Below are 17,769 nucleotides of genomic sequence, written 5' to 3'. Positions count from 1 at the left end.
CCTCTCCCTGGAGGAGGCAGTTCTTTGCCATTCAGTTAATTATCTGCAGACTTGACAGCATTTAAGCTGTTGAACATTTTTTGTGACTATGTATACCATGGCAATTTACCATGTAATTTTGAGAACAACTAACATTTAGCTATTTCTTCCAATAATTAGAAGGTATAACAAAAGTTGCTTTGCTTTTTCATGGTGCAGCCTTCCTTCCTGCCTTAGATCTCCTTTTGAGTCATAAAGCAGATCATACTCTGAGCAAAAGGAAACATAATAGAAATGGTGTGTTGTTGCTGTCACTTATTTTATGTGTTTCATTATGTGCCAGTTCAGCAACTTTACCTGTCACCTTCCGCTGTGCAGAAGAAAAAAACTTGATTGACAAAAGAATCACAAGGTTCGTTCTTCCAGTTGGAGCTACCATCAACATGGATGGCACTGCTCTTTATGAAGCAGTAGCAGCCATATTTATTGCACAGCTGAATGACTTACAACTGGATATTGGCCAAATAGTTACCATTAGGTAAGACTAAAGCCATCACATGCATTTTGTGGGAAGTGAGCTTTTTTTGTGAATGGTACATTAATTTTGGATACCCAGTGGGAAAGTTTAAACTATCATTCACAGCACAAAAAATAACAAATATTCTCGTTTCTTGATCCAAGGCCTAGCCAGTGCAACCTGATGGGGAGGTAGGATGGATCAGGATGTGCAGCTGGTATTCAACACTGTTATGAAAATTGCCATTATTCTTCCCTATAAACACTTACAAACCAACTCAGCCTCTACCTTTGATCCATCCAGTTTTCTTGCTAGACATGTGTTGCCTGTTATTCTACAGTGTAACCATAAGAGTACATCAGAACATGGCTTGTCCTATAAGCTTGAGACCAGACTTTGAGTAAAAACTATTCAAGAGGAAAACTGAAACATTTAGGCTTCTTTCTTGCAGTGAAATTGAACTATTTGTGCCAGAAAACAGTGTAACATGTATTCTGAATGCCTTTTCTGGGTTTTATTTGGGATTTAGCGTGACGGCTACGGCAGCCAGCATCGGGGCTGCAGGCGTGCCCCAAGCCGGACTTGTTACCATGGTGATTGTGCTGAGTGCCATTGGCCTGCCTGCTGAGGATGTTACTCTGATCATTGCAGTTGACTGGCTTCTGTAAGTTTAAGGCACCTCATATTTAATATTTTTTTCTTTTTCTTTTTCCCTATTTTTTTTAATGTTTGCATAAGTTGCCTAGAAATGTGTGAGTCTGAGAAAGAAAGCAATAAAATCATTTAGTTGCAGAAAATGGACAAAGATTATTCTTATGGCCAGCCTTGTTCAGAGTTGAATGCAGTAACGTCTTTGATTGTGAGATAAGTCCTGCAAGGGATAGCAATAAATAACATCACATTCAGAGAGGCTTTCTGCCTTAAAGTAATGGTCACATCACTAATAAATCATTAGCATCATCCTCAAGACAGACAAATTTGATAGTACCAAGAAATGTTTCTAGAGTGTCAGAGATGCCACCACATTATGCTAAACACATACATCATTCATAAAAATCAAGTGTAGCCACAAGCTGCAAAGGACATGATATCCATAAACTGGTCAGCAAAACTGACCCTGGATTCCACATGCACACAAATAGCAGGCTGTACACAGATCTGTGCTGCCAGCACTACACTAAGAGCACTGGCCCAGCCCTCAATCAACAAGCACACATCTAAATTTGTAAAGTGATTCTTATGCCTAATCCAAACCATATCAGAACACTTCAAAACCTCTCAGTAACATTCACCTGCTCTTTCTGGAGAGAAGCCTTTTGACCAGAAATCTTTTCTGTTCAAGTCACACCAATGTGTATTTCTGCCACTTTTGCAAAAGCCCAAAGAATCACAGAGTGTACTGTGGAGTCAGAAGGCTATCAGTACTCAGTTTTGTCCCATGATATATAGGGTAACAGGATTCACAAGTTAACAAGTATAACTTCCGTTCTTTTGCCTTCTAAACTGTGTGAGCTTTAGTGGTCAGCCCAAGGTCTTTTTGACCTGCAGTTTGCATGGATGACATTTCACTGGTATCAATCCAGTGATCTTAATAATTTAATAATATTTGCATGTCTTCTTCAGGTTTGTTTACACTCAAGATAAATGCCTTGCTTTTCCTCGTCTGGCCTTTCCAAACATTTTCTTGAAGGATTTCTGGTAGCAACCTATGTATTTAAACAGATATATTTAATTTATTTGATTATATAACTCAATTTTGCAAATAGAGAGGAATACCAGTTTCCAAAAAATCAGGGCTGTTGTATGGATCCAAGAATCAATTCAATTTATGTATAAGCATAATTTCTCCAAAGGAAACAGTTCCATCCACAACTACATTCTCCCAGTCAGATGTCTGCAACAGGGTCTAATAGTTTTATTTGCTGTGCTCCACAGTAATTTTGTTCTCTCCAGCTCTCTTCTATTCCTAGTGGGCATTTAATATTTTTAAGGATAGTGCAGATCAGTACAAACTATTGGCTCAGAGCAGGTATCTAAAGAGTCTAAGAACACACAAATGAAAAATGGTTCCTTTATCCAAAGTATTTGTCCAGCCTCCTGCAAATTGCAGAACACCGAGTTCCAGTTCCTGAGTTAGAAGTGATTTTTGTCTTCTTCTATAAATGCCTCATTGCTTTGGGACCCATGTTTCCACAAGTCCTAGGGAGATAAATTCCGCATCCTAATGATGCAGAGATATAATTGAGTTTTGTTTGTTTTCATCTACACCCTAATAATTTCATTTGATGCTCTCTACTTACCTTATGGGAGTGAGAGAGAAAGAGAACAATACCCTATTTCTCAGAGCAATCATGACTTTATGGATCTGATCTTTACTCCACTTTAGAAGTCCTTAGCTTTTGTGGGTTTTAGACACAATATTTGTACATGGAAGGTACTCATTCCACCATGAAACATAAAAATAATTCAAGATGTTTCTGGTTCTAATTAAGGCATTTTACAGACTAAAATGTGTTTTGCTGTGCAAATGAAATTAAATAGAATAGTGCTATTGTAACAGATGAGTTTCCAGTGCTGTTGATATCCTCACTTGTCACACTGATCCTACTAGAATCTTTACTGCTCTCTCTTCCTTTCCCTACCATATATTTTTGTTGCACATGGAAAACTTTTTTAGCACTAGAATTCAGAAATATTGTAGAAGTACTGTGAAAAATTGTAAATATATCCACTTCAATGTCTCTGCACAGAAAGAGAAACTTGTTTCTCCACAGAGCTTTTGTAATGCTCTGTAGCTGAAAAGAAAAACAGGGGAGCGTGGCCTTCCACTCTCCATACTATACTTCCACATCGATTTTCAAACTGTGTTATGTTGCAAGGGTTTGTTGCTCCTCTGCCAAGTAGCAGCAGGTTTTTAAGGCCTGCATGTCACATTTCTGTCTGGAGAAAAATCAATACAGCAGGAGTATCATATTCCTTTAAATTACTGTTTTAGTATAGGTTTGTCCTTCAGCCCTTTAATAAGAGAAGCTAGCAGAAGACAGACCTTTCCCTTTTCCAGGTTTGGGCCAGAATACTGGACATACTGGGCTAGGTGCTTTTCTGGCTGAGGACATGACTGTTAGAATGATAAAAGTCTGCACAATGCAGACTCTGCTGCTGCACCCCACAGTCTATAATTACAAAAGGGAACCAGCTTTGCAGCATACTTCGGGGGGTTGAGAGGTGATCCTTCCATCATTTTGTAAGGCTATACCACAGCAGTAGAATTACTGCTCTAACAGACAAGTGACATGACTTTCAGTTTTGCATGTCCTCTACAAAATAATTTCTCATGAAAATTACTCCAGGCTTCTTCAAATATCTGTGGGTAAAATTCTGATTCTTGTTTTAAAAGACTATTTTCTTTTAATTTAATAATTACCCAGATCTGCACTGGGAAGAAAATAGTGCTACATGAGCTAGAGTATCTTACTTTTACTAAAAGGATTTTCTAAACACCTGAATGGTTTGTCTGACAACTTTTTTGTTCCACAGGGATCGATTCAGAACAATGGTGAATGTCTTGGGAGACGCCTTTGGTACAGGAATAGTGGAGAAGCTCTCAAAAAAGGAGCTGGAGCAGATGGATGTCACCTCTGAAGTCAACATAGTCAATCCGTTTGCCTTGGAAACAGGAATATTTGATAATGATGAAAAACAGGCCAAGAAATCTTACATCAACGGAGGCTTTGCTATAGATAAATCTGATACCATATCCTTCACACAGACATCCCAGTTCTAAAGCCAGTAGCTTTCAGATAAAACAGGAGCACTAAGCATGGCTATATGCAATATCTCAAAAAGCTTAAAGGAAATTGAGAATTAATTAGATCTCACTTACATCTGATTTACCACACAGACTCTGATTCTCTTTACCAATTTTGCCCCTTCTCATCATCTCCCTCAACAGTTTGAACTCACCATTGTCAGTCCTTACTGATAGGCTGAAGAAAAAGACAGTTGTAAAATACTTTTTTTTTTTTTTTTTTTTTTTTTTGGAATATACAGTATTCCTGAGGCTGTGAAATGCCTCTCTGGAATCAGCATGCTCATAAATGGGTCATTAGCTGGGACAGCCAAATGTGTTTTACTCAGGAGTAGCACAGCATTTTACACATTACCACATCACAAAGTACCTGAATGAAATCCCTTTTTACATCCTTGCCTTCTAAACAGGTTGCACTGTAACTTGATCATTTGCCAAAATGCTAATTTCTGCAGCTGAGGGGATACTACTTGCATGATTCAGGAAAAACAGACCAGAAGGGCCTTGAAATAAGTACATTTTACTGTGAATAGGGTTTAGTTTTTATTCGATTGTGAAATAATTAGTCACTGAAAGAGGTCCAGTATTTATGTAGCTAAGTTTCCTCATACCTTTTATGTGACTGCCAGATGCTGATATTGGCCTTCAGAGGTGAAATAAACTGCTCTGAGCTTGCTCTTCTGGCATTTGACCAGCTTTTTTAAAGTGATACTTTAGCTGTTTAGGTCAATTTTAATAGCCTTCTCGTACATTTCCATCAGAAACAGAATCTCATTTTCTATTGTCCACTTATGATTTTAACAAAATATCAGTCAGCCCAAAAGTAAGAAGAGGTCATGAAGACAAAAGTGCAGAGTGCAAATTCTAAATGTTTCTTCCTTGCAATAAAAGCAGATAGAGATAAATATATATACATATATCAAGAATATAGGAAAGAGACATTTCTAATAGAAAGAAGCCACTTTCACTAAACTCCTTACTCAGACTGGTTGGGGTTTTATGGCTCTTTGGTGTAGTTTGTCAGTTGAACATGCAAGTCTATAGCTGCAACACCACTATAGTGCCAACCTGTCAGCTAAACTGTATCTTATGAACCATTTCTGGACCTAGAAAATCATGTCCTCAGGTGGCTTGCTGTAAGATAAGAAGCACCAAGAACTTTCTCATTAAAAATCTCCATTTTCTATAACATTTTATACAAGATTTCCATGGTGCAAAAATCACTCTCTCAAGGGAGGAGTTGCTGTAACAAATTTTTTTTCTGCCTTGCACATTGAAGTAGTTAGCCATTTTATATATAAATTAAACTGAAACTCATATATAGTTATTTCTTTGTGAATAAGCTTGTGGTAAGCATAAAATCACATTAATTTGCTAACAAAAAACCCTCAAAGTACCTGCAGTATTATATACTCAATTCAGTCCTACACTTTTTTTATTTAAACAGACCAGAAATGTGCCAAAGAGAACTGATTAAGAAGAAAATATTTACTGTAGATTTTGATAAATTGCACCTTAAATTACTGAGACGTAATACTGTATTTAAATTTAACATCATAAACTATATGAAAAAGTTAATCTAAGTATTGGTAAATTTATATAATATAAAGAAAATTTACAGATTGAGTAAACCAATCTTTTACCTTTGCAGAAATAGTATGACAAAGTCTTTATTTGTGCAGCTTTGCTTGTGGGAGGAGAAAGCCTACCAGTTTCCATGACTAGCCTATAATCTCTGCCTTGTCTTTAACCAGCTTTTTAAGTCACCCTTTTGTGATCACCTTATTATTTAGTCACCCTGTTAATGATGTACTGTGAAAAGTGTTCCTAATGTGTTATAAATAAATAATTTCTCTCTTTACTCTTGTTTTAGCCTACTATCTTCTCCTTAAGAGTTCCTTGAGCTATAACAAGAAAACCAAAGCCTGCTGAATTCAGGATTTATGTTATCATTTTTGTTAGTGATTTAGCTGTAGTTTTGGCAAGAATTACTCTCTTCCTCCAAGAAAATAGATGCTTAAGAGCAGAGTGCTGAGATTGCAAGAAACCCCTCTAATTACAGATAAGCTGGATTCAAAGTATGCTATTATTAAACACAGGCTAAGCAGGTGATTGTTTGCCTATAACTTATTTATCTGGATCAGATTCAACTGAGCAGGTGTTGATGGTATTGTTTTGCCATCTACTCATCTACTACATCTACAACCAAAAGATGGAAGCATATGCACAAGAGCCTCAAGTCCAAGAATGCTTTTCTTGACACAGTATTGCAAGTATATATCTTCTATATATGTGGAAACACCCTGCTTGAGCAACATCTCCTCTTTTCCATAGTCTCCCGGTCTGGAAGATTTGGAGAGTGGTGAAGAATCACTGTTAGAAAGGCATCTGCATATTTTGGCCCTTTACACCATGTTGTTATGTTCTTGTAGGGGTTTTGGGGCTGCAGAAGCTTATCACGAGATCGGACTCTGCATTTTGAATAGTGTTTGTGACTTTAATTTAATTTGACCTGGAGGACCAGGTTACTCACACACCCATCCCTGCTGAAATACCCAGGGACTTTTAGTTGACTCTGAACAAAGAAGGCACTTGCACATAAACATATACAGATCTGTCAACACACACAGGTCAGCTGTAACAGATCCACAAGATCTAAAACTGCATAAAAACCACCGAGACATATGCAATTCACTTGTTCTTTAATATTCTCTGATATGAACAGAAACTGACCAGTGGTGCATGGGCAGGCAGGAGGCAGCCAGTGAACCCCCATGCTGAAGGTCAAGGTCTTCAAGGTGCCTGGTGACCCATGAGAACCATAGCCTGGTGACCTGCCCCAGACCCATGGGGACCCTTAGCCCCATCTCAGGGTACTGCTCCTAGCTGCAGACCTCCAGCGGAGATGGGCCCTTCCTGGGGACAAGGACCTCTGGGCGCTGGTACAGGATCCTGTGAGGTCAGGGACCTTCAAACTCTCAGGGGACATGCCATTTGAGGGCATGGGCAGGTGACATCCCCACACTGAAGTGGCCCTGTTCCCAGCTCCATGGCCCTCTACTCCCCCTAAATGAACCTGCTGTATCAGGGTCAGGGCCAGGGAGTTAGAATCACTTACAAGTTTTTCACCAGAGGAGCAGTGACTTATTTAAAATTTGAGCTGTAATTCCTGGTTGTGTCAAAGCAGATCTTGTGCACAGCTGCATTCCCACTGCATGTCACCAGTGCCACAGGGACTAGTGGGAACTCTGGGACTGACCATACTGGAAGCACTAGCATGGGGAAGCTGGGCTGGCCATGCTGGGTAGGACATGAGTGCTGGCAGCCTGGGAGGGCATCCTCATTGCATGTTCTCAGTGGGCACTGGTAGCACTGAGATGGGCTATACTGGGAGTCCTAGTGTAGGAGTACTGGTATCACTGGCCTGAGGGTACTGGGACCACTGGGCCATACTGGGACGAGAGGCACTGGGAGCAGTAGGAGCAGTGTGCTTTGAGGTGTGGTTTAGAGGCTGGATGTGCTAGGGCAGGCATTTTTGGTCCAGTATTTGCGGTCCATGGTGGATATTTGTGGGCCATGGAGACTGGTTTTGAGGACTATTTTGGGGGCCTAAGGGTCATGTGGCAAAGGCTGCCCCACAGAGTGGCTGTCCCACCTCCATGTGGAGGTGAAGGAGGTTTCGGAGTTCAATGTGATGCTGGAATGGGAGTCCCCTCAGGATAACAGCAACTCGAAGGGCACCCACTACACTGTGCAGAAGGTGATGGAGAAACCCCACCCACAGCCCCCCAAGTTCCTCCCCTCAGAACCCCCAAATGATGCCTAGGTCCTCTTCTGGTTGAGAGGAGACTGCCTGGATGCCAGTGTTCCACTTGTGACCTCGGGGGGAACCCCAGACACAGGGGTCTCCTCCTGGTTGCGGGGGGCTGCCCAGACATCTGCATCCCATCCTGGTCCTGGGGGGCCATCTGGGCATCTGGGTCCTATCCAGAGACTATCTGAGGGAGCAATATCTCGATGTCTTTGGGGAGCAGCCCAGGTACATGTCCCCTCCTGGTTGTGGTGGGCACTTCAAAAACCCGGGAGCTTTGTATTTTGGGGGGCCGTCCCGTCCTCTGTCTCTGAGAGCCCAAAGAGGGAGCAGGTGTGGACAAAACCATCTCTTTCTGCTTGCCCCACATCCAGCTGCCTGCATCTTTCCGGGATTTTGAGACTGACCAGGGGGTCCCTAACTCAGGCCACATGTCCGTGTGTGTGTGTGTGTCCAGGCTGCCCCTAACAGCAGGACCCTGGCTCAGCCCCATGGCTCGAAGCGCCGTGGGAGCTGAATCACTGCCCTCAGCTGCGCTGTGCCGGGGCAGCCCAAGGCGGGGCGACACCTGAGGGGACGGAGGCGATTGGGGCACCCCTAAGGCTGTCCCTCCCAGCCCAAGGTGGAATGTAGGTGGAGATCAAGGGGAGCAAAGGAATTTTGAGGTTCCTAACCACATGTTCCCCCAGTCCAAGGTAGAGTGGCTGAAGAACAAGGGGGCCATCGGGGAGGATCCCTTCAGCCAGGGGTCCCTGGCCCACCACAGGTGCAAACATGGACGGGATGATCTGTAAGAAGTCCCTCCGATCCGGCCCCTTCCACGACTCCGCGACAGCCGGCTGCCAGGGCCAGGCGTTACCTGGCAACAAGCGACACCACAAACACAGGCACCTGCCACCGGGGCTCAGAAACGCCGAGGAAGAGGAGGAAGGAGGGTGCTGGTTGCCCACATTCCTAGCTGCAGTTTCCTTCCGAGCGCGGAGGAAGGAGAGGTGCTGTGTTTTCGGGCAGGGCAGCAGCCATGGCCCCAGTCAGCCTGTTCCAGCTGCTGGATGACGCCATCGGGAAGCCCGAAGTCAATGTCAACCTGGAGGCGCTCCGCAGACTGCTGAGGGTCATGTTGGAACACCTGAGCCTGCTGGGTCTGCAGGACGTGATCCCCGAGGAGGGGGCCCAGGAAGCCGCGCCAGCGCCGGGACAGAGCCACCCCGCCCGGCCACGCCCCGGCCCACAGCAGGAGGAAGGCTGGACCGGCACCGAGGCTGGGGCATGGGACACAGGGCAGCCCTCCCAGCCGCCGGGGGACGATGAGCTGCAGGGGACCGACACGGGACAGATGGAGAAGACTGAAGAGAAAGAGAGTGGCATCTCCAAGGTAGAGGCTTTTCCCATCCCCCTGGCTGCTCCCCCCAAGATGCCTCTCGGGTCTGTGCCCGTATACGAAGGTTTGGTTGAAGCCCAAGCTTCTAGCAGCATGTTGACTTTCATTGTGGGAAAGGGAGGGAGATTTGGAGAGAAAATCTGGGGCTGAAACACTGCTCTGGGCACTGTGGGTCCTTCCCATGTTGGGTGTCTTCCTGCTGACCCAGGATGTTCCATTGGCTCCCCCGGACAGGAGTGGTAGTCTCTGGGGAGCTGCTTGCCTGGGGCTCACCCCCACCACCTGTCTCTCCCAGGAGGCCCACAGGGAGATAGCTGGGATTAAGGCCATGCAATTCAACATGGGAAAGGAAATCCAGAGGATCAAGGAGGCACTTGGCCAGGTGAGCTGCCACCATCAGCATATTGTAGGTGTGAGACAGCAGCCAGTGACCTCTCTGTGCACTGGAGGTTCGGCTGCATCCAGCTGTGCCAGATGAATGGAGGGTGCAACCCACAGTGCCCAGCTATCTGGCTGTGCCCCCACAGACCATGGTGCAGGCAAAGGTCCTGCAAGTCCCCAGGGACGTCCCCTGAGGTTCATCCCCCCAACCCCCCTCTCCTAGACCACGGATCTCTGCAACGATCTCTGTAAGGAGATCAATGAGATGAAGGCCACACAGTCCCGCATGGGAGAAAGCATTCGGATGATCCAGGAAGCACTTGGCCAGGTGAGCTGCTGCCTTTAGGAGGGAATTGGGCCCTCCCTGCCTCCCTGCATCCAGTTGCGGATGCTCCTGGGTCCTGACTGCAATCCCTCTTCTCACTCCACTCCAGGGGAACCTCCAGGATGCTACCAGCCAGCCACTGGTCCTCCAGGACCAGCCTGTCCTTGCCAAGCCCCACACTTCGGACATGGACAAGCCGGAGCAGAGTCATGGTACACAGAGCACCCCTGGCACCCCTGGATGTGGACAGGGACCCCCAGTGCCCAAAGTGGCACCACTGTGACACAGCTGGTTTCTAAGCAGGCCTTCCAGCTATGGAGAGCATCCTCAAAGACCTATCTGAGCTCCAGGGCCAGATGTCCACCCTGCAGTTCCTGGCCAGAGACCTGCAGGGTGAGAAGGAGAAGGTAAGCCCATCTCAGTCCCTAAGGGGGCTGCAAGAATGCCAGAGGGAGTTGGCAAAGAGGAGGCAGGCAAAGGAGACCATGGGGTCCATGCCCTGCCTCTTCCACTACTGCCCTTCCCAGATCAGACAGCTGCAGGATGCCCTTGGAAAGCTGGGTGTGACTCCCCAGTGCGAAGTGGATGGCACCAACGAGATGCCCCTACAGCTGGAGTAAGAAGATGGGGAGAGGATTTTTTATCCTACGGGGCTGCTGGGGAGCTGGGAGGTATGGGGGGTGGCAATCTCTAAGGAGCTGGTTTGGGAAGCAAAACTCACCTCCCAAGTGGCCTTGTGTAGCCTCAGCCTGCCTGTGCCCTCATCTTGTTGGCTAGGCCTGCACTGCAGGAGATTAGGCAGGAGCAGAAGGAGCTGAGACAGGATATTACCAAGGCCACACTGAAGCAGGTGGTTACAGCTGACGAGCTTCAGGAGCAGGTGAGGTTTGGAGGCAACACTCCAACTGTTGTCTTGAATGGCAGGCTGCTCCTTGTGGGGTTCCTGGCCGCATTCCCTGCCTGGTCAGGGCCATCTGGGCACCAGATTCTGCTGGCTGCATCCATTCTATCTCAAAATCCATTCCATCTCCCCTTTCTGCAGCTGAATGAGTTGAGGACAATGATGGAGACTGGGAGGCAGCAGCAGGGAGAGTCACAGTCGAACAACAAGCTTGTGAGGAAGCTCCTACACCGCTGTGAAAGGCTCCAGCAGCAGGTGGACTCCCTGGTGCCACAGCAGGTGCAGAGGTCACTGCAAGAGAAGACCCAGGTAGGCAATGTGGAGGGCGGGCTTGGGAGGCTGTATCAGGACCCTCTGTCTGTACTCACTGTAATGTAGAGCAGCCCCTTGCTATTCCCCAGCTTGGTTTGGACAGGTTGGGGGTTAGCAGGAAATTAAAGCCTTGATACAGATGTCCGGCTGGCACTGAGTGCTCATGGCCAAGTAACCCAGATCTGTCCTTGAGGGCAGCCAGATAGACCTTGCGTGACACTATCTTGTCATCTTTCTCCCTGGAGCAGGATGAGGAGCTGCTAAAGAGCATCCAGGCCACTGTTGTGCGGGTGGAAGGGGACTGCGAGCAGCTCGGCTACGTCACGGGGAGTCTCCGGGATGACCATCGCCAGCATCAGAAAGATATCGAGGTTTGCTGGGCCCCCACAGGGTCAAAGTATCCCCCAGGCACACCAAAGCTGGTCTGATCACACAGAGGTCTGATCCCCTGCCCCCCTGCTCGCAAGCCCTTTGTTGGTTCAAAAGGCCTTTCCCAAAGAGCAGGGAGCACTGGCTGGCAAGAACACAGCTCTGACCCTGCTGTGGTGTCATGAGATGCTTTTTGTATTGGAAGGCTCTGTTCCGGTCCCTGGAGGGTCTCGACAAGAAAGCAGACAAGGAGGACCTGCTGCTGCTGGTATGGTCTTGAGAGGTCCATCTTCAGCCCAAGGGATCTTGGGCAGGGTGACAAATGCACTTTGGCCTTTGGGCACACAGTGGCAAACTGGCCTGGATGGAGAAGGGGGAGGGTGTGAGTACAGGGGAGGGTGTGAGGCTGGCTGCAGATCCCTTGCTAGGTCCCTCTGTCTATCTCTTAAAGTCCCTTTGACCCCACGGGGGTGATGGGGTGAGCAGGCCACACAGCCCTGAAAAGGGCATGATGGCCCCACAGGGATGTTTCTGCCTCTGTCCCCAACATATGCTGGCCCTGCCTCTTGTACCTCTGCCCTGTCCCCTGTACCTCTGCCCTGTCCCCTGTACCTCTACCCTGTCCCCACCGCTCTCCTGCCTTTCCTCCCTGCTAGAGAGTGGACAAAGCTGCCCTGGGCAGCAAAGTCAGTTGTGCCCATTTTGATGAAACCATGGAGCGTCTGGAGGAGAGGATGCGGGAGTTGCTGAGACGGGTGTTAGGTCAGGAGCAGCGCTGGCAGGAGGCCCAGCAGCGGTTCAGTGACGCCCTGGACTCCAAGGTGAGGGGTGCCTTATCCTCACGGTACAAAACTGGCTCCTGGGGGGGCTTTGCAGCCTCAGGCAGCCTCCCTCTGAGGCTTCCCCCTCTGCTGGCTTTTCCCTGCTGACTACCATGTTCCATGCCGGAACAGCTGGTTAAGGGTGTGCATCTGTCCACAGCTGGATCGCCTGGAGCTTGGGCCTTTCCAGAAGCAGCTAGAGGATACCTGGGCAAAGACCATTAAGGATCTCAAGGATGAGTTGACGGTAGAGATTGACGACGCTGCTGGAATTAAGCAGTGAGTGCAGTGGGATGGTACTGGCTTTGGCAACAGCACTGACCTCATTCCTTCCTGGATGCTATCCCGGCATCAGAACAGTGTAGCCAACAAACCGCAGGGATGCTGACAAAGCAGCTACACCTTCTTCACCCATCAATGTCAGGCTCCCTACATCAAAGGAGACACAAGAATGGGCATCTGCAAAATGGAGCTGTGCAAACCAGAACTGGGGTGTGGGTGCAGAGGGTTGTTTGCCTGGGCAAGGGTACAACACATGGTGCCACATGCCTCAGTCTAGACCAACCCACCTTGGCAAGATGCCGGGGAGTTGTGAGCACTGACAAGGCAGGGGAGGAGCTGGTTTGGATGGCAGTGTGGGTGCCTGCACCCTTCTGCTCACATCCCTGTCTGCTCTGGGTAGCTATGACCACAGCCACAGTTCAGCAGTTCCAGAGCTGCCAAGGCAAGCTTATCTCCTTGTCCCCTTGGGTGGGAAGAAAACCAGGCTCAACATGCCACAGCTCCTCCTGCAAACTCTGAGGCTCCCTGCAGCAATGTTGCTGCCTGTGAGCTGCTGGCTGTGTGCACTGCAGCCCTGTGAGGAGCTCACCCAGCCCTTTCTCCCTTAGGCAGCTGCTGGTCCCTTTCAAGTGCCTGTCCTGCGACCGGCAGCTCAACATCCAGGTGCCTGGCCCGTGAGTAGCACCCGGCACTGGTGTACTGGGGCTGCGCGGGTGGGACATGGGGTGGGTGCTGGTGATGCCCTGCTGTCCCAGGCACAGGGGTTAGACTCTGCTGAGGGGTCTGGAGGGCCTGACTCTGCTGAGCCCCCTCTGAAGCCGTGTCTTTCAGATATGGAGTGTTCCCTCCAGGAACACCTCCCTGAAGGCAGCAGGCAGAGTGGTGCTGTGCGGTACAAGTTTATGGGTTTTGGTGCTCTGCCCCAAGCTGGGGTGGCTTGTTTGTCCCTTGTCACCCACCCATGGCTCCTGCCCTCCCCAGGCACATTGACACGCTGCCGCTGATTCCATCGCTGCCCTGCGGCCACACTGCACAGCCCTCTACCAGTGCCACAGAGAAGCAAGCACAACAGCACGGTCACAGGTACGGGTCATGGGGACCCATCACTGGCCTCTGGTATGCTGGATAGTCCTGCCTTGGCAAGGGAGAGCTCTGCCCTGAATGGGGGCAGAGGGGACCAGGGGCCTGGGCAGGGTAGGGGAGCAGAGGGAGCCACAGAGGGTCAGCTGTACTTTCCCCAGGTGTGTGGGCTTTTAGAGCCCTTACTGCAGTTCTCAAGTCCTGGTCTCAGTGGCACTGAAGCCACATATTATCAGTTGTATCTGGTCTCAGCCTGACCTCAGGCTTGGAGGGAACTCAGCACAGTGGGACAGGCATTGGTTTCCTGCAGCAGTTGTAGGGGAGTCAGCAGGGACATTTGTCATTAAGGAGCACCCTCTGCCACCCTCTCTGGAACAGTGGGATGAAGCTCAGGGTACCACGGTGCTGGACAATGAGCATCTCCATGTTCCATCCCACAGGAAGCTGGTCAACAGCAAGTTCCTCAAATCGCATAGCTGCAAGGGTCAGGACACATCCAGTGCACCACCAAAGGATGTCCTACACCTCTCCAAAAAGGTAGGGATGGTGAAGGGAAGAACATCAGGGAGGAATAAGGCTGGAAGAGAGATGCGGAGCATCTGGAAGCCACCCTACCTCAGTTTCCTCAAGGAGAGATGGGTGGGGAGTGTTGCTTGGGGATGCTGAATTGAGCCCCACATTGCAGCCAGCCATTCTCTCTTTCCCAGCCTTGCCTGACTGAGCTGCTGGGCACAGATGATTCCGTGGATCAGGGCCAGGAGCAAGGGCCTGAGGTGGCAAAGGAGGCACAGGATAAGCTGGGTACGGCTTGTCAGGACACCAATGCTGGGGGGACAGAGCACCAGCTGTTTGCTGGTGATGGGTGAGCAGGGCTCTGTCTGCACACCTGGGCAGGGGCAGGGAGGGTCTGGTGTCAGGGGCAGGCTGAGGAGGGGTGGAAGCAGGATGGAGGGGGGTAACTGGCAGATGGGACAGCTGATCCTTGGGTGTCTTCAAGAGTGGAGATGGCCCTGGCCAGTGTGGGAAAACAGCCCATATGCTGGAGGGCAGGGGCCAGTACCCTATCCCTGAGGGTCTCTGGCCATGCAGATGTCCCTGGGCTTCAAGGCACTTACCCCTGTCCTTTGTCCCCTGGCCCCACCACCATAGCAGAGGACCAGCCAGCTTCAGACGCCGAAGACTGATGCCGGGCACTGCAGCGTTTGCTGCAGATCCAGTCCCCTGGGATGGAACCAGGAGCCAGGCAGCTAGCTGTGACTGAATGCTCGGAGCCCTGCATGAAATAAAGGACCAGGACAGCTGTCCAAAGGGATTTCTTTTCAAGTTAATAAAAATATTTTTACCTGCTGTGTTTGAGATATTCTAAGCAAGACTGATTTCAAAACTAACTCCTCACTTCAAAGCTGCCCCCCTAAAGCTGGACAGGTGCCACAGGGAAGGGCGGACTTTTGGTGGGGACAGGAGCAGCAGAGTTAGGGGTGAGGCCCCGGACTGGGTCATGTGGGTATGTGGGGCGTGTCCCTGAGCCAGGTGGAGGGGCTGGGGTTGCCCCAACCCATGGGCTGTGGAGGTACAAAAGGTGTAGCCCCCCAGCCATGCTGCTGGTGCCCCTGAACTGAGCTTTGGCGAGGCTGCGGCAGCGCCACACATCTTGGGGGAACTTGAGATGAGCCCAAGCAGCACTGCTCCCTCTGCTGCATCAGACAGGGTTTAATATCATCATCATCATCATCATCATCATCATCATCATCATCATCATCATCATCATCATCATCATCATCATCATCATCATCATCATCATCATCATCCATGATTTACACTGAATGAGGAGTGAGCTGGAGCACCTCCTCGTGGCCTGGAAACCAGAGTGCACCTTCCTGACTCCTGCCAGGACTCTGCATTTACAGCATTAACCTGGTCTTCACAGTGGGCTTAGACCTGCTTCCAACTATCAGTGTCCTCCTGCTTCTTGGCACCATTATTTTATGGCCAGTCACATCAATCACTGCTGGTCAAACAAAAGTGCCAGTAGAAAGAGGTTCATTCTTCCCCTGGGCTGGCTGTTGAGGACAGAGGTGAGAGTGGTGAACTCTGGCCCTAACCCAGCAGAAGTGTGCAGGGGGAGGTGAGGGTCAAGGAGCTGGGCACGGCCCTCATTGTGGGTATGTCACCCAGCCCTGACCTGCAACACTGCATGTCATCTGCGTGCCTCAGAGCTCCCTGGACTCCCTGGGTCCCCCGCCAGTCACACAGGTCCCTTTCCTCCTAAGCCCTCAACCCTCCATCCTAGATGTTTTTGATCTCACAGATCAATTTCTCCCAGAATATACTCACCTCTGGCTGTCCCCATTCCCTGGAGGCTCCCACCTGGGGCAGCACTGCAGTGTGGCTACCTTGTTTAAGACACCAGACCCAGGTTATGAGTGACACAATAAATCACTGAGCTAAACCAGTTTATTTAAAGACAAAGTTCAGTTCATACTTTTTTTTTTGGAGTTTGGTGAGTTTTTGTGTGGAGGATTTGGGTGAGCAGCAAAGCACAAGCTGGCTCACCATAGCTCCAGGGGGAAGTTCCTCTGTGTGGGAAATTCAGGTCTAAAGCATGGGTCCATACAGAGTGACTATGTTACAGAGCAGAAAGCAAAATTTAAAAATTACCCAAAATTCAGATGTCTTTTGCTCCACCCAGCTATCAGCTCTCTTCATGCTGCTGAGGACCTATAATGCACTATAGTCTTTCAACCTATGTTTAAAAAGGTCCCTTTTGGCTTAAATAAACCCTCAGATGTAGCTTCTTGGAGGGGATTTTAAGCAATGAAGGGACTTGGAGGGAGAAACATCCTGCTTTGCTTCATTCTGGGGAGAAAAGGCCTCTTCTCAGAGCCAGAGAAATTATAAAATGGAAAAAACTAAATAAACTATGAAATTTTATCCTAACAAACTGGGTAAGAAGACGGGAAAAGGCCCCTGGAGGGGGAACTGGGCAAACTGGTGACACATGAAAAACTTAAGCCTTCCCTCCCCCCCAAGCAGCATATAGGTTAATTCTGGAAGGGTTTAGGGATATTTTTGGAGCTGTTTCTTCCCCGTGTCCACTGCTAGTGCTGAAAACAGCAAGTCTTATTTTCACTTAAGAGGGGACAGTCTTCTCAAAAACAAAGGGTTTGGGGGTTTATCAACCCCCAACAAAAACAAAGGGGTTGGGGAGCACTTTCTCCTCAAGGGAGCAGTACAGAGGCCACCATTTCTTTACCAAGCTCCTCTCTAATTTGGGGATTTCTTCCCTGTGGGCGTTGTTTCGAGGTGGAAAATCCCCATCTCCCACTGTGCTAGCTGCTCCCTTGGGGAGAAGGCCCAAAATGGAGCAAACATACCCAAAACCAGAGGATTAAAAACAAAGAACCACCCTGGTGTCCTGGAGCTGTATTTTCTGCCTTCTGGATGCAACAAGTTGCTGATTTTAAAAATTGCCCTTTGATCTCCATTTTTATAAGCACCCATCAACACCAACAAATTATTAACAGTTGATAAAAAGCTGAACACTTGTAAAATCCACCTCCATATCCCCAAAATCCACCTCTTTCTGCTTACAACGGACCTCAATGAGGAGCAGGAGGAGATTAACGCCCCTGCCATGGTGGAGGGCCTGCAGTCCTCACTCAGGTTTGCCTCTCCATGCCTGCTGCACTTCCTTTGGATGCCCAGTTCCCACCTTGGTCTGATCCTGAGGTGTTAGTAGAAGAGGAGCAGCATGGAGAGAAGCAGGAGGCAATGGATAAAACTGCCCCCAGGAATGTTCATC

General features: G+C 48.6%; 1 protein-coding gene and 1 long non-coding RNA gene across 2 annotated transcripts in view; both read left to right on the top strand.

The window, feature by feature from the left end:
- SLC1A1 (solute carrier family 1 member 1) overlaps nt 1-6,165 on the top strand; it is a 48,401-nt gene extending 42,236 nt beyond the window's left edge. Inside the window, exons 10-12 of the mRNA XM_030237404.2 lie at nt 323-517; nt 1,026-1,160; nt 4,034-6,165. Of these exons, the coding sequence (XP_030093264.2) occupies nt 323-517; nt 1,026-1,160; nt 4,034-4,280 (577 nt within the window). The 3' untranslated portion in view covers nt 4,281-6,165. The remainder of the gene's footprint in view (nt 1-322; nt 518-1,025; nt 1,161-4,033) is intronic.
- Nucleotides 6,166-13,254: 7,089 nt separating this feature from the next.
- LOC103823835 (uncharacterized) lies at nt 13,255-15,242 on the top strand. Its single transcript, XR_007780377.1, has 5 exons — nt 13,255-13,561; nt 13,869-13,970; nt 14,408-14,504; nt 14,675-14,768; nt 15,117-15,242. It is a non-coding gene; the product is annotated as an uncharacterized LOC103823835 (long non-coding RNA).
- The last annotated feature ends 2,527 nt before the right edge of the window (nt 15,243-17,769 follow it).

The sequence above is a fragment of the Serinus canaria genome, chromosome Z (genome assembly GCF_022539315.1).
Source record: "Serinus canaria isolate serCan28SL12 chromosome Z, serCan2020, whole genome shotgun sequence".
NCBI lineage: Eukaryota > Metazoa > Chordata > Aves > Passeriformes > Fringillidae > Serinus > Serinus canaria.
The sequence above is the reverse complement of the archived record's forward strand: the minus strand, read 5'-3'. Positions and strand labels throughout refer to the sequence as shown.